The sequence below is a fragment of the Staurois parvus genome, unplaced genomic scaffold (genome assembly GCF_062004578.1).
Source record: "Staurois parvus isolate SC_StPar_1 unplaced genomic scaffold, SC_StPar_1.0 ptg000697l, whole genome shotgun sequence".
In the NCBI taxonomy this organism is placed as follows: domain Eukaryota; kingdom Metazoa; phylum Chordata; class Amphibia; order Anura; family Ranidae; genus Staurois; species Staurois parvus.
Window position 1 is genome coordinate 2,081,225 of NW_028318493.1, and position 16,218 is coordinate 2,097,442.

The following is a 16,218-nucleotide window of genomic DNA, read 5'->3' on the forward strand; positions in this document are numbered from 1 at the left end:
GTAAGGTAAGTATTACATAATATTCCTCATCCTGTAGAATTCAGAAGCATTGAAAGTAGAACTGAAGGTAACACTTTTTATAGTTTTATATAGAGTGGAGAGGGATTAGAACACCTGTCAGGTTTTTATTGAAGTCTATCTCCCCATTAGACACATTCACCCTACCAATATGCCCTGATTGCCATTATCAGAAAGAGTGAAGTAAAAGAAAATCCTAAATTTTGTGTTGTCACCAGAACAGTTGTCACCATTGTAAAGGTAGGTATTGTTTTTTTAATTCCTGGAGTTGGAATTTAAAATATTATACCTTAGTCCTGGCTACCTATGGATCAGGATTAGTTCTGGCTACCTATGGATCAGGACAGGGGCGGACTGACCATTGGAGCACTCGGGCACTGCCCGAGGGCCCAGGGTCAGTAGGGGGCCCCATGAAATGCCCCTGGTACCTTTTTTTTATAGGCTTTTTTGAGTGTGGGCAAGGACACAGGGGCCCCATAATCCCCTATTGCCCGGGGGCCCTATGATTTGTCAGTCCGCCCTTGAATCAGGATTAAAATAAAGCCGTGTAAATTGATGGCGCTATGTAAGCAAGACCTGATCTAGGGGGTGCTGGGATGGGCTTTGCCCCCTCAGATTTTACTTGTGCCCCCCCTTCATCTCTGAGATGGCATCCACTGATCTATGAGCCAGTTTGATGCAGAAAATTGATGTAAGGGGGCACTCTGATGGAGACAACTGATGTAAGGGGGCCTTTGGATGGGGACACATGATGTAAGGGGGCACTCTGATGGGGGCAGCTGATATAAGGGGGCATTTGGATGGGGACAACTGATGTAAGGGGCTCTCTGATAGGGACAGCTGATTTAAGGGGGCACTCTGATGGGGAAACATAATGTAAGGAGGCACTCTGATGGAGACAGCTGATGTAAGGGGCTTTCTGATGGGGACACGTAATGTAAGGGGGCACTCTGATTGGGATAGCTGATGTAAGGTGGGCACTCTGATAGGGACACCTGTTATAAGGGGGCACTCTGTTGGGGATTACTGATCATATATAAGATGACACTGTTATTGATGCAAGGAGGGGCTCTATTAGGGACACTAATATAACAGGGCACTCTGATGGGGGCACCTGATGTACCGGAGCACTCTGATAGGACCACTGATGTAAAGGAGCACTCTGATGGGGACACCTGGTGTATGGGGACACTGATGTAAGGAGGCACTCTGATCGAGACACCTGATGTAAAGGGAGACTGATTAGTAGTCATGATGTAAAGAAGGACTCTGAGGAAGGGGGTTTAGCTCCCGAAACGCGTCAACTTATCCGCATCATTAGACACAGTGACTGTATTTGTGGATCACCTTTACTGCCTATAATCACATTAGTTTGTGAGTATACATCTTTTTATTTAATAAATTATGTGTTATACCACGGTAATGCACGATGAGAGTGCGCCCTTGTTTGTTTTTATTTACCAATGGACTCTGAGGACCCCTGATGTAAAGTGGGTCTCTGATAGGACATCTGATATATGGGGGCACAGATTTTGTTTAATCACCATAATTTAATGACAATTTAATACATAATAGTGTTTCCCAGGTCATGACACTGTGGGGGAGAATCTGGTGCAGCTGTGCATGTTAGCCAGTCAGCTTCTAACTATAATTTATTTGATCAAGCTTTGGCAATAACACCTGAAAGTTGATTGGTTTCTATACAGAGCTTCACCAAATTTAGCATTCTCCAGTTTTAGTAAATAACCCCCTGTGTGACAGACTGTCAGTGACTCACACACACAGTGTTGACCGTATGCACCCCTGACATTTTTGTTTACTGCACCCCCCAGGTCAGATAGGCTAGATCTGGCTCTGTATGTAAGTACCTCTAATAAATAAATCTAGACATGCGCTATAAAAATTATCGTAATGGCATCTCACAATTTTTTAACTTCAAAGAAATAACTTTCAGACTGCGCATTATTTCTAGATGGGAAGTAATAAATTAGACATGTCCAAATACTGCCAAAATAACCATCCTTGAAGCAAAATATAATCTAAAAATAAAAACATTTAAAAAGTTACAAACAGGAATAAAAATGCAGATTGAAGGATTTGATGATATCAGTAAATAAATAATGTGTATGGGGTATTCATATATATGAGGATATAAACAGTCACCAGAGAGGGATTTGGAGAAGATCTGGAACTCCAAAGGGATATCTAATACATAAACATGACTGACTGGCAATTTAAGTCACCAATGTAATACAAATGGAGCCTGCAGCCTATTTGTGGTTGTCAAATAATTCAGAATCTTCCCTTGAAGTGGAGAGATGCTGGCTGTCAGAGTTGGGATAAATATTTGTGCTCTTTGCCCTGGAGAGGGGCCCTCTTTGAGCTGTGTTTCCCATGTGGTTCCCAGCTGCAGAGATATGGGGAAGTTTGCAGAGTCATTGGCTGGTTTAGCTGTGATCTGACCATCTTGCAGCAGCACGATAGTCACTGGAAGCTGTAACAGATCACCAGTCTGTTAACGAAAATGAAAATGGCGCTCGTGGATCGTAGCCTAGGGCAGCAAGGTGAGGGGGGTACTGAGCCCTAAATTTTACAAACTTTTCTGTTTTCACTTTCTGGCCACCTCTGGAAATTTGTGTCTCAGAGGGAGTTGACAAGAGTAAGGAGGCTCTCTATGGGAAGGGATGTTGAGAAGAGTCACGAGGCTCTCTATGGGAAGGGATGTTGAGAAGAGTCAGGAGGCTTTCTATGGGAAGGGATGTTGAGAAGAGTCATGAGGCTCTCTATGAGAGAGGATAGTGAGTAGAGTCAGGGGACTCAATATGGGAGGGGATTTTGAGAAGAGTGTGTTGCCCCTTTATGGGAGGGGGTGTTGAGAACAGTCAGGAGGCTGTTTGTGGGAGGGGATGGTGAGAAGAGTCAGGAGACTCTATGAGAGGGGACGTTGAGAAGAGTCAGACTCCTTATGGGAGGGAATGTTGAGAAGAGTTGGCTATGAAAATTGGAATGAAGATCCTACAGTAGAGCATTCTACAATTAGTACTTGCTAAAATAATGATCACATGTGCAAAGGGTGCCATCATGCATATATCCTAGGGTAGTATGATGGCTATATATAGCCTTGACCCTGAGTTTGGAGGATAGACGTTGATAGCAGCAATGGCTTTAGGGAACTGCTAGTGACCGTTATGTACGGGACACAGTGAAACATTCCCAAAGCTTGCGTTCAGCCTCAGAGACTTTACAGCATGCAGCAAACCCTCCTGTAAATGAGCTTCTTTCTTAGGCTACGTTCACACTAGCCTTGTGTGCAGGCGGCAGAGAGGCGTTTGGGAAGCGTTTTTACCGCTTCCCAAACGCCTCTGCCAATTCTGCACATTACAGCACATGGTGCTGTTCTAACGGGAGCGTTTGCGTCGCGTCGCGGCAAAACGGACGCCTCTGGTCGAGTCAGGAGGCTTTGAAGCCTCCTATTCTCGTCTATGGTGCCGCTCCGCAAACGCCCGGCCGGCGTTTGCGGTGCGTTTGCGACGCGGTTGCGGGGCGTTTGCGGAGCGGTAACACCACTCAAACTGCATTATAGGCGTTTGTGGGCGTTATTAACGCTCGGCAAATGCCTAGCAACCGCCGCTAAACCGCGCATGCAGCGTTTGCGGAGCGTTTGCCGAGCGTTAAAAAACGCTCAGCAAACGCCGGACCAACGCTTGCCAAACGCTATAGGGGCGTTTGGCATGCGTTGGTAAAACAGCCAACTGTGAACGAGCCCTTACTGCTGCCACAGGAATAGAAAAGGTTACTTTGTTAGCTCAATGAGATAAAAAGGCTCATATGACCATACATTCAAAGCTGGCGCATATATTTTGGTGCAATAATTTTACAAATATCAAGAAATGCATACTGTATTAGGGTTACATTTACAGGTTTTAAAACTGTCATATATATATTCATTCAGGCAAGTACCGTTCTCCTGGCAACTGCCAAATCCAGACACATCCATTGGATTGCTAGACAGAGAAGCATGTTTGGTCACTCCAGAGAACACGTCTCCACTGCTCTAGAGTCCAGTAGTGATGTGCTTTATACCACTGCATCCGATGCTTTGCATTGCACTTGGTGATGTAAGGCTCGGATGCAGCTGCTTGGCCATGGAAACCCATTCCATGAAGCTCTCTATGCACTTTTGTGCTAATCTGAAGGCCACATGAAGTTTGGAGGTCTTTAGCTATTGACTCTGCAGACAGTTGGCGACTTCTGCGCACTGTGCTCTTCAGCATGCACTGACCCCGCTCTGTCATTTTACGTGGCCTACCACTTGGTGGATGAGTTGCTGTTCTTCCCAGTTGCTTCCACTTTGTTATAATACCACTAACAGTTGACCGTGAAATATTTAGCAGCCAGGAAATATCACAGATGGACTTATTACACAGGTGACAACCTATCACGGGACCACGCTTGAATTCACTGAGCTCCTGAGAGCGACCCATTCTTTCACAAATGTTTGTAGAAGCAGTCTGCATGCCTAGGTGATGATTTTATACACCTGTGGCCATGGAGGAGATTGGAACACCTGAATCCAATGATTTGGAGGGCTGGCCCAATACTTTTGGCAATATAGTATATATATGTATATATATACAGTCAGGTCCATAAATATTGGAACATCAACACAATTCTAACATTTTTGGCTCTATACACCACCACAATGGATTTGAAATGAAACGAACATGATGTGCTTTAACTGCAGACTGTCAACTTTAATTTGAGGGTATTTACATCCAAATCAGGTGAACATTGTAGGAATTACAACAGTTTGCATATGTGCCTCCCACTTGTTAAGGGACCAAAAGTAATGGGATAATTGGCTTCTCAGCTGTTCCATGGCCAGGTGTGTGTTATTCCCTCATTATCCCAATTACAATGAGCAGATAAAAGGTCCAGAGCTCATTTCAAGTGTGCTATTTGCATTTGGAATCTGTTGCTGTCAACTCTCAAGATGAGATCCAAAGAGCTGTCACTATCAGTGAAGCAAGCCATCATTAGGCTGAAAAAACAAAACAAACCCATCAGAGAGATAGAAAAAACATTAGGCGTGGCTAAAACAACTGCTTGAAACAGTCTTAAAAAGAAGGAACGCACCAGTGAGCTCAGCAACACCAAAAGACCCGGAAGACCACGGAAAACAACTGTGGTGGATGACCGAAGAATTCTTTCCCTGGTGAAGAAAACGCCCTTCACAACAGTTGGCCAGATCAAGAACACTCTCCAGGAGGTAGGTATATGTGTGTCAAAGTCAACAATCAAGAGAAGACTTCACCAGAGTGAATACAGAGGGTTCACCACAAGATGGAAACCATTGGTGAGCCTCAAAAACAGGAAGGCCAGATTAGAGTTTGCCAAACGACATCTAAAAAAGCCTTTACAGTTCTGGAACAACATCCTATGGACAGATGAGACCAAGATCAACTTGTACCAGAGTGATGGGAAGAGAAGAGTATGGAGAAGGAAAGGAACTGCTCATGATCCTAAGCATACCACCTCATCAGTGAAGCATGGTGGTGGTAGTGTCATGGCGTGGGCATGTTTGGCTGCCAATGGAACTGGTTCTCTTGTATTTATTGATGATGTGACTGCTGACAAAAGCAGCAGGATGAATTCTGAAGTGTTTCGGGCAGTATTATCTGCTCATATTCAGCCAAATGCTTCACAACTCATTGGACGCTGCTTCACAGTGCAGATGGACAATGACCCAAAGCAGACTGCAAAAGCAACCAAAGAGTTTTTTAAGGGAAAGAAGTGGAACGTTATGCAATGGCCAAGTCAATCACCTGACCTGAATCCGATTGAGCATGCATTTCACTTGCTGAAGACAAAACTGAAGGGAAAATGCCCCAAGAACAAGCAGGAACTGAAGACAGTTGCAGTAGAGGCCTGGAAGAGCATCACCAGGGATGAAACCCAGCGTCTGGTGAGGTCTATGCGTTCCAGACTTCAGGCTGTAATTGACTGCAAAGGATTTGCAACCAAGTATTAAAAAGTGAAAGTTTGATTTATGATTATTATTCTGTCCCATTACTTTTGGTCCCTTAACAAGTGAGAGGCACATATGCAAACTGTTGTAATTCCTACACCGTTCACCTGATTTGGATGTTAATACCCTCAAATTAAAGCTGACAGTCTGCAGTTAAAGCACATCTTGTTTGTTTCATTTCAAATCCATTGTGGTGGTGTATAGAGCCAAAAATGTTAGAATTGTGTTGATGTTCCAATATTTATGGACCTGACTGTATATATATATATATACATATATATACTATATTGCCAAAAGTATTGGGCCAGCCCTCCAAATCATTGGATTCAGGTGTTCCAATCTCCTCCATGGCCACAGGTGTATAAAATCATCACCTAGGCATGCAGACTGCTTCTACAAACATTTGTGAAAGAATGGGTCGCTCTCAGGAGCTCAGTGAATTCAAGCGTGGTCCCGTGATAGGTTGTCACCTGTGTAATAAGTCCATCTGTGATATTTCCTGGCTGCTAAATATTTCACGGTCAACTGTTAGTGGTATTATAACAAAGTGGAAGCAACTGGGAAGAACAGCAACTCAGCCACCAAGTGGTAGGCCACGTAAAATGACAGAGCGGGGTCAGTGCATGCTGAAGAGCACAGTGCGCAGAAGTCGCCAACTGTCTGCAGAGTCAATAGCTAAAGACCTCCAAACTTCATGTGGCCTTCAGATTAGCACAAAAGTGCATAGAGAGCTTCATGGAATGGGTTTCCATGGCCAAGCAGCTGCATCCGAGCCTTACATCACCAAGTGCAATGCAAAGCATCGGATGCAGTGGTATAAAGCACATCACTACTGGACTCTAGAGCAGTGGAGACGTGTTCTCTGGAGTGACCAAACATGCTTCTCTGTCTAGCAATCCAATGGATGTGTCTGGATTTGGCAGTTGCCAGGAGAACGGTACTTGCCTGAATGAATTGTGCCAAGTGCAAAGTTTGGTGGAGGTGGGATTATGGTATGAGACTGTTCTTCAGGGATTGGGCTTGGCCCCCTAGTTCCAGTGAAGGGAACTCTTAAGGTGCCAGCATACCAAGACATTTAGGACAATTTCATGCTCCCAACTTTGTGGGAAGAGTTTGGGGATGGCCCCTTCCTGTTCCAACATGACTGCGCATCAGTGCACAAAGCAAGGTCCATAAGGACATGGATGAGCGAGTTTGGGGTGGAGGAACTTGACTGGCCTGCACAGAGTCCTGACCTCAACCCGATAGACCACCTTTGCGATAAATTAGGGCAGAGACAGCAAGCCAGGCCTTCTCGTCCGACATCAGTGCCTGACCTCACAAATGTGCTTCTGTAAGAATGGTCAGACTTTCCCATAAGCACACTCCTAAACCTTGTGGACAGCCTTCCCAGAAGAGTTGAGGATGGTATACCTGCAAAGGGTGGGCCAACTCAATATTGAACCCTAAGACTTAAAGTTCATTTGCGTGTAAAGGCAGGCGTCCCAATACTTTTGGCAGTATAGTGTGTGTGTGTGTGTGTGTGTGTATATATGACAAATAATATTTGATACATGACATAGAATTCCCAAAGCACTGTGCGCTAGCCAAAGAGAAACAGTACAGCAGAGCAGCTTGCTTTGCAGCTCCCTTTGTCTGATTGAAACCTAGCCGTGTGATGAGGGAGGAGTCTCTTCTCTTATGGCTCACTAAGTTTTTGAAGCTAAGTGAAAAGGAGAGAAGAACCCAGCTGCTGGATGGATTGCAGATGGCATATATATTAGTATGCAATATTGTCAATATTTCCTCGTTAAAAATGCAATATTTAAAAAATATGTATTTTTTTATTCTGGACAATAATAAATAAAAAAAGATGTATGCAAAACCATGTTTCCATTATAGTGGACTTATCCTTTAACTATAAATGTATAAAAGGCTAGCGCAAGGATATACTTCACCCACGAAGGGGAGATCTCAAAGTGCTGGGGAAGGTCACCGACTCACCATAAATTTAATCGGTGGGGTCCTCCAAAGCTGGGGTCATGTCAGAAAAAATTTGTGTAGTGGATCAAGAGAGACCACCTAGAAAGGGGCTTAAAGGAGAACCAACCGCGGTGTAATCAAGCCAAACAACTTTATTGAGATTACATTTATGTAAGCATGTTAAAGCCAGTTTACTAGTTGTCAGCACCCACTGTTAGTCTTGAGATCGTTGGCCTGATGTTATGCTCTACATGAGACCGAGTTTATGCTATGCAGAGAATGTGAGTGGATGTGCGGTGCCCGGGCCTGTATGTTAAGGTGAGGACGTTATCTAACCTCATTTTAATGGTGATTGGAGGATTGTCGGCCACTTGGCCTAATTTTCCTTAAATTTAATCTCCATAAAGTGTTTGGTTTGGTTACACCGCGGTTGGTTCTCCTTTAAGCCTCTTTCTAGGTGGCCTCTCTTGGTCCACTACACACTTTTTTTCCTGACTTATCCTTTAAGACTGGCCAACCTGTTGAATATTTGTTAGCACATTTTGCAAAACTGACCAATTAGGATCTTCCTGTGGGTGCAGCTGTCATTCTCTCCCGCTGAGTTGTCTCTTCTGCTTTCTGCAGGTTCCACGGTCTGGCATCCCGACTGTAAACAAAGCACCAAGGCGGAGGAGAAGTTGCGGGTAAGTGTCCTCCCGTCCTTGACAATGTGTTTCAGACCTCTATAATGAGGACACATTTATTCAATACTAAACTCCTATACCAAAACCTCAGAGGGACATCTACAAGAACGGTGGCTGTGTGGCAATGTTAAATATAGGGGTAACATACCCTTTAAATTATTTTCAGTAAAAGGTTCATAAATGAGTAAAATCTGTGAAATTATTGGAAGTAATTATTTTGCAGAGTTTTATCTATCGGCCCATGTGTGATTTCCCCTGAGTACCCCACGACAGGGTTGTTTTGCATCACTGTGACTTTATATCAGCTCTTAGAGGGTTGCTGCAGATTGTTTCATTGTGTGAGTCTCCGGCTGACTCTCATTCTGGGACATCGGTTGTGACCTCTGTGCTGACCAACTCAGTGTGTGGAAATTCTGAGAAGTTGGTTCAGAGTCACAGTGAAAGTGATCATTCTGCTCTGATCTTGGCTGTTCTTTGGGACTGAAGAATGTTCTGTTCTGGGAAATCACATAATTATTTATTGTTGTGGATATCAGGACTTAGCAACAGAGCTTAATATGGCCACACATGAATCAAATTTTGTCCAATTCCTGCTGAATCAAAATTCGAATCATGGGTGAACCTTTTAGCACTATCTGGGCTAGATGGAACTTAATCTTTCAATCAACTGTTGTTGATGGGCATTAGAGAAAAATTATTTGCTGAACAGCACCTCTGTCTAATTAGGATGGAGGTCCTCCAACAGTGCAGAGTATTTCAGGAAAAGAGCGTGAGACAGAGGAAGGAGCAGAGTCCTCCAGCAGAGCAGAGTATTTCAGGAGAGGAGAGATGGATAGAGGAAGGAGCAGAGTCTTTCAGCAGAGCAGAGTATTTCAGGAGAGGAGAGTTGGAGAGAGGAAGCAGCAGAGTCCTCCAGCAGGGCAGAATATTTCAGGAGAGGAGAGTTGGATAGAGGAAAGAGCAGAGTCCTCCAGCAGAGCAGAGTATTTCAGGAGAGGAGAGTTGGATAGAGGAAGGAGCAGAGTCCTCCAGCAGAGCACAGTATTTCAGGAGAGGAGAGTTAGATAGAGGAAAGAGCAGAGTCCTCCAGCAGAGCAGAGTATTTCAGGAGAGGAGAGTTGGATAGAGGAAGGAGCAGAGTCCTCCAGCAGGGCAGAGTATTTCAGGAGAGGAGAGATGGATAGAGGAAGGAGCAGAGTCTTTCAGCAGAGCAGAGTATTTCAGGAGAGGAGAGTTGGATAGAGGAAGGAGCAGAGTCCTCCAGCAGGGCAGAGTATTTCAGGAGAGGAGAGATGGATAGAGGAAGGAGCAGAGTCTTTCAGCAGAGCAGAGTATTTCAGGAGAGGAGAGATGGATAGAGGAAGGAGCAGAGTCCTCCAGCAGAGCTCAGTATTTCAGGAGAGGAGAGTTAGATAGAGGAAGGAGCAGAGTCCTCCAGCAGTGCAGAGTATTTCAGGAGAGGAGAGTTATATAAAGGAAGGAGCAGAGTCCTTCAGCAGAGCAGAGTAATCAGTATATTTTACTCCTGTCACACTTGTTGGATGGGTTTGATGTCATACCTCTATACAGTATTAATGTGCTGAGAACTGTAGTACAGATCAGCCTCTGATTCCACAATACACATTCAGTTATATGTCATGTCTCTGCAGAGATTACCTCCCTTATTTCCGAGGTTCAGACAGAGGAAGGTATTGTGTTGTTATCCAGTGACATAACTCTATTTCAGCCTCTGTACAATTAACATCACTGTGTGACATCCTCCTGGGTCCCCTCTTGGCCTTTGGGGTATTTGATTCACGAATTGTGTTGAATTCACTTGTTACTCCCTGCTCTGTAACACTGACACCACATACTAACTCACCATCTTTTTTTTTTTTAGTCTTTGCATTTTTTTTGGCTTTTTTTGTTTGAGAAAAATATACAGAGACCTGAGAGAAGATACAAGGTTATAAATGTACTATTATTATTTTTATTAATGAGCTCCCTTTTCTTACTTATGTGTGTTTCTTAGAAGTGCTGGGGCTAGGGTTTGTGTATACAATCAGTACACCCTTTTTGAAATGTAGATTTTAATCAATGTCTCAATGAACACAAGAACAATTTCCAAAATTTTGACAAAATTGAATTTTATAGAACATTCGTTTAGCTCATTAAATTGAAAGTAAGATTAATAATATAACTTAGATTACAAAATCTTCAGTTTGATTCAAATTAGTTGATGCAAAATGAATACACCCCACAACAAATACTACTCCATCTACTATGACCTCCATGATTTGTAAGGACAACACCAAGTCTTCTAGACATGGAATGTTGGCAACATATTGCAACATCTGTCTTTTTCCATTCTTCAAGAATGTCTTCTTTTAGAGCCTGGATGCTGGATGGAGAGTGATGCTCAACTTGTTTCTTCAGAATTCCCCACAGGTGTTCCATTGGGTTCAGATATACCTGGCCACTTAATTACTTTCGCCCTTTTCTTTTTCAGAAATGCAATAGTGGCCTTAGATGTGTGTTTTGGATCATTGTCATGTTGTAAAAGTGCACGACGACCAAGGGCACGGAGTGATGGTAGCATCTTCTCTTTCAATATAGAGCAGTACATCTGTTGATATCATCAATGAAATGCAGCTCCCCAACACCAGCAGCACTCATGCAGTCCCGCAGACACTGCCACCACCAAAGTTCACTGTAGGCACCATGTATTTTTCTTTGTACTCCTCACCTTTGTGACACCATACAATTTTGAAGCCATCAGTTCCAAAAACATTTATATTGGTCTCATCACTTCAAAGTACAGAGTCCCAGTAGTCATCTTTTTCAGCATGGGCCCTGGCAAATTCTAGGCGAGCTTTTATGTGCATGGGCTTTAGAAGAGGCTTCCACCCCAGTTTAGCTTTCTACTTCTTTAGCTAACTGCAGTGAACTTGTATAGCGATTTTCTTCAACCCTTCTCATCAGAAGATGCTCCTGTCGAGGTGTCAGCTACCATGGACGGCCTGGACGTCTCTGTGAGATGGTTGCAGTTCCATCTTTGTTAAATTTTTGTATCACTTTTGCTTCAGCATTCTGACTGATACGTAAACCTTTGCCGATCTTCTTGTAGCATTCACCTTTCTTGTGTAAAGAAATTATTTTCTTTCTCAGGCCTTGTGACATTTCTCTTCCATGTGGTGCCATTGCTGACAGCATGAAATGGGAAGGGGTTTTATTTGTTAAGTAATGCCCTTTCATAATCAACTGTGTGCTGGACACCTGTTTAATGAATAATTAGACTCAACTGTAGTTGAATTCTTACTAATTAGGAATTTGTTGTCTAAAATGTATCTTTGTTCCTAAGACTTTCATTGAGGTGTATTCATTTTTATAACGTGTTCTTGAATGAATTCGTTCCGAAAAATACTTTTTTGTGTGTGCCGATGAACAAATCTTGCTTGCAGTCAGTGGCCCACATTTGTATTTGTAGTATAGTGTCCCATGGAAAATGTTGATTCTGAAAGTAAAGGTTTCCTGACAAATCTGTTGGGGTGTATTCATTTATGCTGAGCACTGTATATAGGGTCATCTAGAGCTAAGGCACACCAACCTGCAAGCAAAAACCGCTACAGATAAGTAATGCCCCTAATAGAGATATTCAACTGGATGGATCGAAACAATATAGCTAAAAGAGAAAACCTAAAATATTTTTTAAATCAAAAAGGAAAAGTCAAAAGGAAAAAATAAAGTTATATCAATATAAACAACAGCAAAAAAATTAAAAAACAGATGGAACAAAAAGAGGAAGTGCCCCTTCACACAGGTGGCTGAACCACAGTTTTACCACCCTCAATCGTCCATCCAAACTCTAAACAGTCTGACAGGGCTGTACAGGAGCCGCAACTATGACATTTTTAAATTGGGCTGCAGAGTTTACAGGTGACACCTGTAAAAATTACCCATCAAAATCAATGGGGCTGCACCGCGAATGCAAGCCAAACACTTGCCAAAAACAGCTTGCAGTTGTGGTGCGATCCTGCAATGAAACATTGACATTTGCTAATGAAAACTAAAAAAAGTGAGAAGAAAATGTGGGCATCAGGAGTTGGCAGTAGAACCTGTTTAATTTTTGACAGTCTCTGCTATACTGCCCTGTGAAAAGAGATCCAATGTGAATCAGAGGGTGGTAAGTTTGCCATCTGAAAGAACTCAAAAAGGTACTGTATATAAGGCCAGACAAAAATGGTTAAAAACAATTAAAAGTACAACTCAATTTTTAAATGTTTTTAATCATTTTTATTGGCCTTGTGTAGCTTTTCCCCCTTTTTTTCCTCTGCTTTGTGTTTGTATTTTGTTGTATATTATATTGATGTAACTTGATTTCTTTCCTTTGCATTTTTCCTGTGTTATAAATATTTCTGATTTTTTACATTATAAGGATTAATGTTTTCTGATTTGTTCATAATGTTTGGGTCATCCAGTTGAGTATCCCATTAGGGGCAATATTTAAAGTATATGTGAGCTCTCACCTTGTAAAACAACCCATTCAGTTTAAAATCAAAATGCATGGCAAAATATTTGTGTATAGAGAACAATAAAAATACATTTTTTTTTCTCTCTGTTTTAATAAGTGATCAAATACCTTCTGTTCTCGGCTGCTTAAGTAGCTCAGAGGAGGAGAAACAGCAGGACCCCAATCTTCCCAGTGAATGACTCTGCAGGGGCATGTTATCATAAGTTTGATTGGATTAGCTCTCAGCACAGCTAGAGAAATGACCATGCTATTCTCTCATGCCTAGTGTGGTCAGTTGTTAACAGGAAAGCAGAGGGACTGTCTCCAGGGATTTCACACAAAGGAAGCAATACAAAGAGAACAGGATACTTTTTCATATGAGTACATGGCAGGGCCAGATCCAGCCTATCTGATCTGGGGGTGAAGTAAAAAAAAAGTCAGGGGTGCATACTGTCAACACTGACACTGACACTGTCACTGACAGTCTGTCACACAATGTCATGACCTGGGAACACTATTATGTAATAGATTGTCATTAGATTACAGTGATTAAACAAAGCCTGTGCCCCCTTATATCAGATGTCCTATCAGATGTCTCCTTTTACATCAGGAGTCCTCTGAGTCCTTATTTACATTGTGACTACTAATCAGAGTCTCCCTTTACGTCAAGTGTCCCCATCAGAGTGCCCCCTTACATCAGGTGTCCCCATCAGAGTGCCCCCATCAGAGTGCCCCCTTACATCAGGGTCCCCATCAGAGTGCCTCCTTACATCAGGTGTCCCCACCAGAATGCCTGTTTACATCAGCTGTCCCCACCAGAGTGCCCCCTTACATCATGTGTCCCATCAGAGTGCCCCTTACATCAGATGTCCCCATCAGAGTGCCCCTTACATCAGCTGCCTCCAGCAGAGTGCCCCCTTACATCATGTGTCCCCATCAGAGTGCCCCTTACATCAGCGTCCTCCAGCAGAGTGCCCCCTTACATCATGTGTCCCATCAGAGTGCCCCTTACATCAGGTGTCCCCATCAGAGGGCCCGCTTACATCAGCTGCCTCCAGCAGAGTGCCCCCTTACATCAGGTGTCCCCATCGGAGTGCACCCTTACATCAGGTGTCCCCATCAGAGTGCCTCCTTACATCAGGTGTCCCCATCAGAGTGCCTCCTTACATCAGGTGTCCCCATCAGAGTGCCTCCTTACATCAGGTGTCCCCATCAGAGTGCCTCCTTACATCAGGTGTCCCCATCAGAGTGCCCCCTTACATCAGGTGTCCCCATCAGAGTGCCCCCTTACATCAGGTGTCCCCATCAGAGTGCCTCCTTACATCAGTGTCCCTATCAGAGTGCCTCCTTACATCAGTTGTCCCCATCAGAGTGTCTGTTTACATCAGCTGTCATCATCAGAGTGCCCCCTTAAATCAAGTGCCTCCATCAGAGTGCCCCCTTAAATCAGGTGCCTCCATCAGAGCGTCCCCTTAAATCAGGTGCCTCCATCAGAGTGCCCCCTTACATAAATCTTCTGCATCAAACTGGCTCATGGATCAGTGGATGCACTCTCGGAGATCTAAGAGGGGCACAAGTAAAATCTGTGGGGGTACAACCCACCCCAGTACTCCCTAGATCCAGCCTTGATACATGGTAAAGCAGGCACATATCAGGAATATGGAATGTTTAGTTTACATGTTATTTAAATGAAAAAACTCTAAATGAGGTTCCATTTTCACATCCAGGAGGCTGTGTGTATGGAAAAGTTTTTCACACTGGATACAGTAACTTCCACAAGCAGTATAGGTTCATGTTCAGTTGACAGCTGCTGGTTCCAAGGCATGCTGGAACTTGTGGTTCATTATTAGCCACAAATCTATGTTCTCCCCCAGCCCCCTGTCTATTATGTGATATGTTACCTATTTTCTCATGAATCATCTGGGTGGTTCCATAGCGAAATATATATTGTCAGCATTACACCGAGCCTTTGGAGACTTGTAGAACCAGATGGATGAGTAGAAATCTTAAGTGTTCTTAATTCTATAACTCTCAACTCTGACCTGTAATAACCGCCCGCACCCAGATAGTGAATTCACAGAGTGAACACAGCGACCCCGGAGTCACCTCCCTGAATCCGATGGCTCAGGTGAGGATGTTGCTGTTTAGAGGTCTGGAGGTGATTATGAACCCTTCCAATGCTGGTATTGTTATTGCACAGAGATTTTCCAGCTTCTTAGAAAATCTCCTAGTGACATGAACCACCACCCTTCTTAATGGAGGTATTATAAACTCTGCCCATGAATACAATCCTGACATATCGCAATATACAGAAACAATATCATTGTTTAGAAAATCTCTACCTTAGCTCCAGCCTTTCCTTAGGCTAAGGTAATATCATCAGTCTGCTGCAGGCAGGAGGAATCATTTCCTCAGTCTCTTCTCCCCCAGTTCTCAGATTGAAACATTGTAACTTTGTAACAGATCACAATGTGAGGGGCTGACCTGCGTCAGACACTTGTGAACACAGCCAAAAACTAGGTAGGCACCATGATGGGGTTGGGGTTGGGGTAGTTGAACAAGAAGCACCTGCAGGTCCTAGAACTTTGAACAATAGAAAGATGTCTCTTGTTGTTTTTAACTACAGTATGTTGGAAAAAATCTTGAAACTGTATTTTTATTACATTTTAAAGTTTTTTTTATTTGTTATTGATTTTGCCATTACTATGTCAAGCATATGACACAGTTTAAGCACTTTTTCTGTAAAGAATCCCTTCCTGTAGTGATGTTAAAATCATTCTTTTTGCATAGACAACTAATGCCCCCTTGTCCTGTTTACAGCATTCCCAGCAAGCTGACCAAGCTGTCACCCACTGCTCTTGATCATGGCTTCTGATTGGGAGACAGTGGGATGGGCTCCTGATCATGTGATTGTGATCACTATGAGAGCCAATCACATCGGTCACATGATACAGAAGCCACACCACATCCTGGGTATTAAAGCCTGCTTAAAGGGCCCCCAGGAGCTGGAGTTAAAGGGGTTAAGCTTTGTTGGGAGT

The 16,218-nt window shown here is 43.4% G+C and overlaps 1 protein-coding gene across 12 annotated transcripts in view; it reads left to right on the top strand.

The window, feature by feature from the left end:
* The window catches only part of ABLIM1 (actin binding LIM protein 1), a 419,225-nt gene that overhangs the window by 308,821 nt on the left and 94,186 nt on the right, over positions 1-16,218 (top strand). For all 12 annotated transcript variants that reach the window (XM_089653044.1, XM_089653039.1, XM_089653047.1 and 9 more), the window contains exon 8: positions 8,633-8,691. In XM_089653044.1, coding sequence (XP_089509170.1) covers positions 8,633-8,691 — 59 coding nt within the window. The remainder of the gene's footprint in view (positions 1-8,632; positions 8,692-16,218) is intronic.